At 32.8% G+C, this 12,552-nt stretch overlaps 1 protein-coding gene across 5 annotated transcripts in view; it reads left to right on the forward strand.

Moving 5' to 3' along the window:
* The first annotated feature begins 626 nt into the window (after nt 1-626).
* The window catches only part of tst (superkiller complex helicase subunit twister), a 59,098-nt gene continuing 47,172 nt past the window's right edge, over nt 627-12,552 (forward strand). For 2 of the 5 annotated variants that reach the window (XM_076490674.1, XM_076490678.1), the window contains exons 1-5: nt 667-804; nt 3,181-3,352; nt 3,833-3,939; nt 4,431-4,548; nt 11,846-12,032. In XM_076490674.1, coding sequence (XP_076346789.1) covers nt 3,227-3,352; nt 3,833-3,939; nt 4,431-4,548; nt 11,846-12,032 — 538 coding nt within the window. In that variant the 5' untranslated portion in view covers nt 667-804; nt 3,181-3,226. Of the gene's footprint in view, nt 856-1,045; nt 1,185-1,370; nt 1,389-3,180; nt 3,353-3,832; nt 3,940-4,430; nt 4,549-11,845; nt 12,033-12,552 lie in introns of those variants that run through there. The other 3 variants (XM_076490675.1, XM_076490676.1, XM_076490677.1) reach the window with 3 other exon arrangements.

Below are 12,552 nucleotides of genomic sequence, written 5' to 3' on the forward strand. Positions count from 1 at the left end.
GAATAAAGCTAGTCTGATCAATTCACGAGTTAGTAAAGGCAACTATACAATGTGTAACACAAGTACATACATTGTGTTTATGTTTGTGATATTAACAAAATTGTTTTCATTATTCAATAGCATTTACGCAGTCAGTATTAATGGAACACAGTATTATTTGACAATATATATCTCGCCATATTTTGTATTATATAGCGCATCTACCTAAGTTAATTTTCCTGTAAATCGATTTACCTAAAAAACACCTCACCCACCCACCCCGCTAATACAACGGTGAGTCTACACACTTAAAACGCTAAAATCAGGGGTTCGATTCCTCTCGGTGAGCTCACCAGATAGCCTGATGTGGCTTTGCTCTCAGAAAACACACACATACATACCTAAAAATATCACACTTTTTGGTTTTCGATTAAAATTTTATAAACGTTTTCTAAAAAAAACTCCATTTTGTTGTTATTTTCTCAAACTGAAGGTAACATGTCAGTTTTGAGTTAATGGAGTTTATGCTGATGTTTTAACAAAAATTTCTTACAGTAAAATTACTGAAATACAAAATTCTAATTACATCACAATATTTTTATTTTTAGATTTTTACTTCGTCTTTAACCATGCAAATATTATTGTACGAGTATAGTCCCAGACGGCGTTAATAATAAGTACTAAGTATATATAATGATAGACACGTGTGGTTTGAGGTTATAAAATTGTTATGTTGTCATGATGATTTAGGAGAAATAATAATTTGAATGTGATGGGTTTTTTGTTACATAACAGTTTGTTTTTCTGCTGGTTTTGGTTTGAAATGTGCGTAGCGTGTGCTTAATATGTTTATACTGGTTTGTTGTCATAAATGGAGTAAGAATATTGTTATAGTTTAAAAAATAAACAGTTACTGAATAAAACAGCCTAATAATAATAGTAATACACCGGGAAAGGTAAATGGTTTTATGTAAGCCAACGTTTCGCCATTGCATAGCTTCGAAGGTGCAATAAGACACTTGTACTAGTTTCTCCGCTTATTACTACTAGTAGTAGTAGTATCAGTTGGAAATGGCAAAACATTGGCTTAAATAAAATTAATGTGTCCTGGGGTTATAAATTGTTTTCTTTCTTTTTTTTAACAATGAGTACAACTCTTTAGCATACACAAAAAGAATAAACCGTGAATTCTCATAATGTTATTAGTAAGTTTTATTTTCGTCAGATTAATTAGCCATTAACTGGTGGTTATGCTTTTGAACGTTGAAGTTAAACATATTTTTCTAAATTATTTCATCACAGTCGTAAGACAGTGCTTGTAGGGCCTCGACTAATTATTTGCAACACTGTTAATATCCTGTGAACTACACAGAAAATGGAAACCTATTGTTAATATTGAAATTAAATTTGTAATTACTGTTTAGGTTTAAATTTTATCTTTTTTTTTTTCTCTCAAATTACAGTAAATGCTGTTATGACAGCACAACAAAATTTATTAATAATATGATGCAGTATGTTGGTATTTTAGATAGTGAATAGCATATGAACAAATAATTTAAGTGTTAAATGCTAATTGATAAAAATGTGTAGTCTTTATAATTAATATTTCTGTATATGAATATCGAGCTTTTTAAAAGATATACAGAAGTGCATGTTTCTGGTTGTTTTTTTTCATTCATTGTTTAACATTTTTTCTCTATTTATATATTTTCTAAATTTAATGCTCTTGATTTAGCAGATTCAGGTTTGCCATATTCATGTGTTATCACATTATACTCTTCACTGATTTGTATAGTATTATGTGACCTTTAATAATTATGACACATTATGTTTTATGTTTATAATAGTAGCTGATTTAGAGTTATGTGTTTATATATACTTAAATCTTTGTAGTATTTAGTTTTGATGCTGTGCTGCTTTCAAATAGTATATAATTATTAGCTACAAGAATGTTATATAGTTCTTCTGTAAAATTATAACAAATATTCATGCCATTATACATATAGTGTTCATTTAGCTCAGTTATTTGAGTTTTAAATAACTGTTATAATAACTCGTGCATTTCATAATATATGGTGTTTTAAATATTTAATAAACGATATTGTTATAATATAAAATTTTTATTTTATGCATTTTGAATAAATAGTGTGATCTTCCATAGTAAACTAAATATAGCTATTTGTAATCATTTTACTATCTAACAATGTGAATACTTTGCAACAAGAGGCAAACTATTCTAGAACTTAAGTATTGTTCTTAATGAAAAATAACAATGTGCAAAGTTTTCAGTTCAAGCTATGAGGATGTTTACAAAGAGCACATTTCATTTTCATATTTTTATCACTCCTAAATAAAGTTATCCTGTTAAAACAGTTTATGTAGTATTTTTTATATTTGCCACATTGATTATGCATATGATATAGATGACTGAAAGTTATTACTATATCATACTTTTATTTTGTGCTTAACTCGAGGGTTACAAGAAACATTTAACTGTGTTTCCTCAGTATGTAAATTTACCCAGTTTTATGGGTTAGTACTGCTTTAAGTTTTCTTTTTTTTTTTTAAATAACTCAATGATTTCAAACTGGGTATTATTCTAGTAGCAAACCTTTTAGAAACCACAAGCAGTATTCCAAGTTATTTTTAAAATCTATATGTACTAACCTTCATATTCATAAATATAAATGCCTATTAATGTATCCCAGAACACGTTTTTCCACTACAGTTAAGCACTCTGCAGAAAGCTTCCAGTTTTGTTTTTTTAAGTAATTATACCCAACTATTTCTCCTTTTCAACAAGATAAAACCTTTTTCTACTTTAAATATACTTTTTACATTTTAACACTAAAACTTGTTTCCCACATTCTTTTCCAGCCAGTAAGACTGCCTTGACACATGATCTAAATACCAACCTTCATCAGAATTTTGGTATCATCAGGAAATCTACAAACATCATGGTTCACAAAATTTTAAACCATTGTTGTTATAAAATAATAACTTGCAATTATGCCAAAACAGACTTATAAGGAGTCCACAACTAGTCGTATTCTCCTAATGGGAAAATAAACCATTTTACCAATTTCCGAACTTTACTTTACAACCAATTTCATTTAAATGCAACTACCAGACTAGTGTCTTATGCAATGATTTATTAAATTAATTTACTGTTTAAACTTTAGCTTCATTCTTTCACTATAGATAACCTGTGATTTATAACAGTGATCTCTTCAAAAAGAAAAGAAAAATGACCAATATTCTCAGTATAGAAGATTTACTCTCGTATGATTTAGAAATTGTGGAGCTTGGGTCCACTGGAAAAGTTGACGTACAACCAAAGGATGAAGAATCCCCTTCTGTACCAAAGTCAACAGTGAGATAAATTAATCATTCTACTGCATATTATATATATATATATGTATTTAGTTTGACATAGGTGTGTTAGTAATAGTTTTTCTGTATATATATTAAGAGCTCTAGAAAAAAAGAATACATTTCTAGTATTAACAAATAATATCAAAACTATTTGTAATGATTCTTACATTAGATTGCCTTAACTCTACAATGTAGTTCTGAAATACTTTACACTCTTCCATTATATTGTTTCTCTAGCTTTCAGGGCTTTCCATGCATTAGTTGTTAACAACGAGAATACCTAACTGAGCATTAATTTATAAAATTTAATAATTATAGTCAGTTTTTTTGCTTTATCAAGTAGTAAGTTTAAATCTTTTTTTCTGTTCTATTTGCTAGCTTACTTTTGATTTGTTTATTTGTTTTGGTAATTGTGGTTATGAATACTAAATGTCTTCAGTTTTTAATCATTTCTCATAAGAAAATATTTGTGTTTAAGCTTCCGTTTGGACCCCCTCCACTATTATTAGACTTTAAGACTCAATTATTGGAATTTCTCGATTGTGCAGAAAAACTTCCCATTCATCATGTTGACCATGTTCAAAAGTAAGAAATCAAAATTATCTTATGTGTTTAATTGTAAATTGTAGATAATCTTATGTGTATTACTTTTTAAAGCTACTCTGAAGCAAAAATAAGCTGTGTGTGTATATATATAATACTAGAAAAATTATTCTATTCATATGTTAACCATATTCAGGAACAGAGTATTATATTTAGATAATCCATTTAAATGTGGGTTGGGAAAAACTTTATTGCAAATTATAAAATTAACACATTATAAAGACTTTAGAAAGAACAGTTATATGCAGGAAGTATTTTTAAAGGTTTTCTGAAACATATTTTTCTTGGAATGTTTTTATTATGTATCTAATAAAAGTAGCAGAGAATTGTTGCATAATGGGAAAACAATAGCTTTTGCAAAGTCAATAAAATATTCAAAATATGCTTATTAAGGCTGAGACTTTGCTATATAGTATTTCATATTTATAACATGATAATAAGTTTCTTTAATGATTTGTGTGTGTGTTTTTTAGGTTTATTCCACGAAAACCTAACATTGCATCTTTATATTCTTTGGACTTGGAACCACTGCAGACTTCTCTGCAAGTAGACAGAGATCCTACCACTGGTCAGTTGTTGGGTTTTAAAGAGGTAATTGTACATTCAGGTTAAACTTCTTTTGACTCAAACATTTTCTGTTGTATTTAATTTTTTGACAGTGTTTATTAATTGAAATCTTACAGTGATATAATTTAGGAAAACAGTTTTCAGTCTGTTGTTGTTGTAATTTGCCTAGTCAGTTTTTCTCACAGTAACTCTTCAAAGCTCTATCCATAGTACAGTTATTTGATTTGTTAAAATGTATGTCTCTGAATTGTGCAAACATTGAAAATATTGTCTACAATGAAGTTTTACAAATAAATTTTCCAATATGAATTTGATATCCCTTAGTTTTAATCGATGGTTTCAAATACAGCAACTCTATATAATTTAAATGTATTTTATTAGCAGAATATCATGATTTGGAAAAACAGATGTCTGTCTCTACATTGTGTAATAATATAAAAGAGAAGTAGAAAAAAAGAAATTCACAAAAAATCAAACAATTAAATGTAGAACCTACTAAGAGTAACTCTTATAAGTGTATGTTCATATTTTGTATCTGTGTTGTTGAAACTTAACAGAAACATTTTTTTATTGTGCAAAATTCTTAAACCATGATTTTCATGTAATACTGTAGCATCAAAATGATTTTTAGAAGCCAGTTTTCATACTATTTTCTGTCATTTTATGCTAACAATAAATATCACATTTTTACATTTTATAGAAAATGCATCTATAGTATGTTTTAAAATATTTTTATTCTGTAATTTTCTAAGATTTTATGTATAAATTCAATGTTTTGTTTATTCAAAGAATTCCATTAAAATTTGGAATATTATGGATGGCTAGTTCAAAATTTTGGAGAAAGGGTGTTATAAAATTATTCAGCTGGTAACAAATTCATAAACAGGGGGTGATTAATAAAACCTTTAAATGTGGAATGAGTACTCACAATATTCACATTGCTGAAGATGGTTGTTAATTTAAAAAAAAAAAAAACTTTTAGTAATATATTATCTTAATAGCCAAATATTAAATTTTCTATGGTTGGATAAGAATTGAATAAAATACTACAATTCTTTTGTCTGTGTGAAATTTTTTCACATTTGACCAGTAAATGATAAATATTTGAGCCTTTAAAATTAAAGTTTCACTTTATTGTAAAAAATAACTATTGTTGCCTTTAATTATTTCAGTAAAATAAAACAACCGGTGAGTAAATAATACCAAACAGTTGTAAAATGAAGTGTTTTTTAAGTGTATATTTTAAGAAATGTCTTACAATTTATAGTTTTACAGAAAAATTCAGATGGAACAAAATATATGAAACCCTATGTAACAAGTCTTACTTATGTTGCAGTCTGTGAAACAATTTTTGTTTTCATTTTTCATCTGACTATACAGCTAGCTGTGATCTCATCACAGACCTAGTGTTGTAACATTTGATTCTAAGAGATTGTAATTCACTTAATGACCAAAAGAGGTTTTTATAGAGAATTTAGTATGCTATATTAATATGATTTTGAATATGCAAGTCATCAAGTCACATGACATCCACAACTGATATGAAATTATATTAGGATAGAATGTATCATAACTACATTTTAACATTTGTTTTTGACACCTAAAATGGATCATTTTTGGGAAAACTGTGTAACTGCCTTTTCTGATTCAGAATATTTATACACTCAGATCATGACTATGCTCATGTTGGGTATTTAGAATTTTCAAGATGGAGATATCCCTTGTACTTAATTGTATTGGAAAAGAAAGGATTAACTTGGAGAACAAGGATGATATAAAAGGGAACCTACAAGAAGTCGTATCTTAGACATGGTAAGCAAAGTACAGTTTCATGTTAGTGGTGAGAATTCACAACCATAAAGGTCAAAGACAAAAGCCATCCATATGTTCCTAGCAATGGTAAGCAACATAATCAAGATGGATTTCCTTCTGGTAAATTAAGATAAATCACAAGTACACAAGTTGCCTTTCAACTGGAGAGTGAAACAGGTATTCATGGTATTCCACATGAAGGCATACTGGTTAAGTCTCTGGTTCTTTGGATTTTTATGTAATAATGCTGTTTAAATGGACATTGTCATCCTTGTACATTAGAGGGATTGTGAAAAGCCATCAAGGAAGAGTAGTGTTCTTTGGACATGATAGTCTTATAATGAAGCCTCTCACAAAAATACTAGCTGCAGTGCTATTGTCAAAATACATGGTCATAAAATAGAGCATGACCAATGGTAACATAGACTGTAATGATCTGATAAAGCTCCCAAATTATTTAACTATAATGTACTCAAACCTGAAGATGACTTAAGAAGGTTGAAATGTTGTTCTCTGCTTTAATAGCAAAAGTGTTAGTCCCCATACTAGCCATCCTGAGTTACATTGGTACTCAAACTCTATATGGCACTGAATTTGGTGATTTAAAAAAAAATTATGGAAGTAGATTCTGCAGTATTTCAAGTGTTACTGATGGAGGAACTTCTAAATGTGACATATTTAAAACCTTAACTTGGGTTTGTAACTAACTCTGAAGTGTATTATTAACTTACAGTTTATTTGATCCATAAAAACATGTGGACTTTAGTAATGTGTTTTATAGAAATACATTCTATATACAAGCAACATTATTGCCTTCTTCATAAAACTTGTTTCCAAAAGCAAAAAGTCTATAAAAATTGTGAACCCATAAAACGTTTTATACAGAATCTGTTTATATGCAAACAACTTCTGACATTTAAAAAGTTATATAATCAAAGCATTTTATAAAGAAGAAATTAAAGCTCACATTTTTGTCACAATTTCATATGTTCCTTTTATCTTTTAGACATTACAGCCATTACTCTATGTTAAATGTGCACAAAAACTACTGAAGAAGCTAGGGATTATCATATTAGGTAAAAACTACTGCATCTGAAAATCTAATATACATATTTTTAAACCTCACAACATACTTTTATTTGTAGTGTTAAACCCCTTGGTGTGGATTTCTGTACATGGTGAGGGGACCTCCCAGGGAAGGTTCTGTTCTTTCAGTTTACCTCCTCTGGGATCTAAACATCCACCCACGTGTTTGCTGTACATGCCAACCCGTGAAGGAGAGGATATGGTCCTGATGGTTGAGGAGTCCAACCTTAAGACACCACTTTGGCCTTGAATTCCCATAGATGGGCAGCCTTTGGGTGGGCCCCCTTGGGTCAATCGGCTGGTCCACGCGGGCTAGGGCCAACCAAGTACCAGTGTTGGAAGTTCTCAACAGGTGTTGTGGACATTGTGTCTGATGCTGGTGTTTGGGTATAGTGCTCACGAAACCCTGTCATTGCTGCAGTGTCCTTGTTTGACAATGTAGTGTGTCCCCTCGTAAGGTTCCATGGTGGGTGGAGTCAGTGGGCACCGAAATTTCCCTTTCTTTATTATGGATACTCCAATTAAAAATCTTAATAAAATAACGAGAAAAGAGTCTATAGGTAAACAAGCACATCTTGAAGATTCTGAGCAGCAATCCTCACCATCTGTACCACCTGTTGTACCTCACTTTCTTATACTGCACTTACTTTCAGACAAACCTATAGGGCAAATGTCTCCCTTTTTCATTCAGAAGGGACTTGCTGGCTCTCCAAAGTCAGTAAAAAAGCTTCAATCTGGTGGCATTGGTTAAAACATCCACATCTCAACACAGTGAACTCCTCTTGCATTGAAAGGTGATTGGGAATATACCTATTGAGGTTACACCACATGCTACTTTGAATTCGTCACGAGGTGTTATTGTTGAGAGGGATTTGAAGAACATCCCAGAGTCAGAGATTCTCGCTGGTTTCTCCACCCAAGGAGTTTCTGCAGTGAGGCGTATCGCCACTTGCAAAGATGGAATAATGGTGCCAACCAATGTCCTCATTCTGACATTTGCGTCATCATGTCCACTTGCCACCATCAAGGCAGATTATCTTAATTGCAGAGTACGGCCATACATTCCAAACCCTCTTCGATGTTTCCAGTGTTAACAGTTTGGTCCCTGAAAGACGTCATGTCGTGGTTCCTTGACGTGTGCTTGTTGCAATGGCAAGGACCATGATGCCTATGAGTGTGAAATGGACCCTCATTTGATCAACTGCAATGGCTCTCACCCATTCTACTTTCATTCTTGTCCTAAGTGGTTGGAAGAAAATGAGATGCAGCATTTGAAAACAATTCATAACATTATCTATCCTGAGGCTCGAAAATTGCTGCCCACCACCTCATCTCGGACGTATCCTGCTGCACTTTGTTCCATAGCTACTGTGGGAGTGCAGACATATCTCTCTGTGTGTCCTAAAGAATCGTTCTCCAAACAAATGAAAAGCCTTTTGACCTCCATGGTTAAAAAAGTTGATGAATCAACTTCAACACCCTATCTTTCTCCCTTATATACATTCCACCAAACCCCAAGATCTACATCCTTTGGTTCCAGGTATAGGCATTTCCTTGGATCCATCTTCGTCTCTAACCCCAAGATGCAAAACAATAATTCATTCACGTCCTCAGTCTCTGGAATCCCCTTCTAATAGCAAAGACCTGCCCAATCGACCCAGGGCAGGATCCATGGAGGACGATAGACTACCCGTCGAATAAGGAAAGTAAGGAAAAAAGACGTGGTCTTAAACAGAAGTTCTCTGCCCAATTCACCTACACATAAATAAAAATGGCCACCCTGATACAATGGAACTGTCAAGGTTTACATTCTAATCAAGATGACATCAAAGCACTGATTGCTTCCTACCATCCTGTTTGTCTTTCCTTACAGGAAACATTTCTGAAACCTAATGATACAGTCACCTTTCGAAAGTTTTCTTTGTACAGGAGTGATGGGCTGTGTGATGGATGAGTGCATGGAGGGGTGGCACTGTTGGTTGATCAACATGTGCCCACCCTGTCTTTGCCACTCTACACACCCTTGGAGGCCATAGCCATCTGTATTTCCTTGGGTCATACCATCTCTGTTTTTTCTCTCTATCTGTCACCTGGAGACACATATGATCAATCAGATCTTGATGCTCTCATTGAACAGTTGCCATCTCCATTTTTTAATCCTGGGGGACCTTAATGGACGTAATCCCGTCTGAGGAAGTGCTGGTATTGATAGGAGGGGTTGCTGATTGTTTCTATGACCATAATCGTCCCTTTACACTGGTGGGGCTCAAACTGGCCCTTCATCAGTTGGACCTGATGATATACACTATGAGATGCTGTGTCATTTATTTTCTGCTTCTCATGATATCCTTCTGTTTGTTTTTAACCAGATCTGGCAGGATAATGTTTTTCCTGATGCCTGGCACCAGGCTATTGTCCTGCCTTTCTCCAAGCCTGGGAAGGATCCCAAGATTCCTTCAAACTACCATCCACTTGCTTTGACGAGCTGTCTCTGTAAGACCTCATCTTGTTTGGTTCCTTGAATCAAACAGCCTTCTCTTGCCCCCTCAGTGTGGGTTCTGACAAAAGCGCTCTACCATGAACCACCTGATTCGACTTGAAATATCAATCAGAGAAGCCTTTCTCAAACGGCATCTTGTATCAATATTCTTTGACATTGAGAAGGCTTATGAAGCAACATGGAGGTATGGCATTTTGCGAGACCTCCATATATATGGGTTATGTGTCCATTTGCCCATTTTTATTAAAAATTTTTTAATGGATAGGAGATTTCAAGTTCGTGTGGGTTCAACACTTTCCCATTTTTTTTCTGCAGGAACATGGAGTCCCTCATGGCTGTGTTCTGAGTGTCACACTTTTCAGTATAAAAAATTAATGCCATCACTGAACAACTCCCTCTCACTGTTACAAACGGGCTCTATGTCGACAACTTTCACATCTCATGTCAGTCGTCAAACGTGAGGTATATTGAGCGACAGCTACAGAATGCCCTCATTTGTTTACAGAAGTGGACCACAGCAAACAGCCTTACCTTCTATCTCTCTAAAATCAGTTTCATGCACATTTGCCACCAACAGGGTATTCACCCTGATCCTGAACTCTGTATTTGTGAAGTTGTACTGCCTGTGGTCTCTGAGACCAAGTTCTTGGGACTTATCTTTGACTGTAAGTTGACCTTTATACCACACATCAAGCAGCTACAAGTCAAATGTACAAGAGCACTGAACATCCTCTCTTTAACATTTACTTCTATTCAGTTTTTCTGGTATCCTGGGCCACTTTGGTATTCGTGGGAACGAGCTCACTGACACTGCAGCTAAGTCTGTCTGCTCTGACAATATCATCTCTGTGCCTGTCCCATACATGGACTATAGTCCTGTATTCAAGACTCAGCTCCGTGCCAGCTGGCAGTCGACTTGGAGTGAGCAACACAAAAACAAGCTTTTCCAAATAAAACCCTTTATTGGACTTTGGCTGTCTTGTTCCCGTAAGAATCAGAAAGAGGAAGTTGTTCTAACTACACTACGCATTGGTCACAGTTTTTTAACTCATCATTTTCTTTTATCTGGAACTGGTGCACCAGTGTATAGTTTGTGTAACAATCAGATCATAATTAGCCACATTTTACTTCCTTGTTATCATTATGACTCACAACAATGGCACCATCTTAAGCATGTTCTTTCCCAAGGTTTGTCCATAACTTTAGTGTTATTGGTGATGGTAACACTGTCCACCTAGGTGGTGTTTTTAGTTTTTTAAAGGCCATTAATCTTTTTAATGCCATTTAATTTTTTAATATATATTTTACACCTTTTTAATGTGGCTCCCTTTTAAAAATCACAGTTCATCTAGTTCAATTTGAAATTAGAATCTGACTGTAACATTAAGTTAAGTCAAAACCAGGACTGGAAAGGCCAACTTCAAGTGACTGACAGTGGTTTTTGTACTTACCTGTTAGTCTTCCTGGCGAGTTATGATTATTACAGAAAGCCCTTTACAACTTGAATCAGTGTAGTTTTTCTCTTGATGTTGTAGACTAGATGTAAACATTGGTTTTATGCTATTTATTTATTTTTTAACTTTGTTTTCTTTTACCTTAATTTCCTTTTATGAATTTTACTGAATTTACTTTTACCTTTTTACCAGACGTTTGGTGCAGATAGCCTAGCTGCTTTGAGCCATAAAACACTAAATAAACCAACCAATCATTGTAGTGTTAAATATTAAAGTAATAAAAAATTCTATTTATTCATCTCATAAACAAAATAAATAATTTTGTTACACATTATTTTTAATTTTTCAGCACTTCTATGCAAAGAGCATTGAATGAAAATTAATGCACTTTTTTATTTGATATTCCATAGCTTTTTAAAAATTAAATTTATAAAGAATTTTTTTCTTCATTACTATTTCTCCATGTAAGGTAAAAACTGAAGAACAAGGGGCCACGGCAAAAAACTCTATGTCTTTGCAACGAGCTCCAGGCCCTCCATCTGAAGCTGTTCGTGGAAGCTCAACTAATATTCCTTTTTGGCCAGGAGGAATGGATGAGCCAAGCATGGAGGTATTAAAAGCTGCTACAAAACAAGAAGATATTGATTTTGATAGAGGTTTGTCGAAGCCCTCATTACACTTGTTTCAAGAGCTGTCATTTTGATAGGTCTATTTCAGCAATTATTGATTTTTTTTATATATGCATTTTTTAAAGGATTTCATTGATAGATGTTGCTCTTTACAACTTTTTTTAACAATTAAATTTTTTATAACCAACTATTAAGTTGACTTCAGAAATATAATTAAAATACAAACTACCCTTTATTTACATCCTTGACAAATGCAACTCAATAAGCTTATCCACCACAGCTTATCAAAAAATCAACTAGTGATAATTTCACTAGAAAAAAAAAATCAAATTTTGCTTATATAACCATTTTTGAATTTCCAGTGATTTGGTCTCCACAAATTTGCTTTTAAGTGAAATATTTATTTTTGGCTGTTGTTTTATCTTTTTTTTTTTTTTAATGCTTCATTAGTGTTACCAAATTTACTTCTGTATTGGGTGTATTTATATATCATTGTTTCTTATTCTTCGCACAGTATTGTGTTAACTTATGAACTTTATTAATTTCT

The sequence above is a fragment of the Tachypleus tridentatus genome, chromosome 2, assembly GCF_004210375.1.
Source record: "Tachypleus tridentatus isolate NWPU-2018 chromosome 2, ASM421037v1, whole genome shotgun sequence".
Classification (NCBI taxonomy): Eukaryota; Metazoa; Arthropoda; class Merostomata; order Xiphosura; family Limulidae; genus Tachypleus; species Tachypleus tridentatus.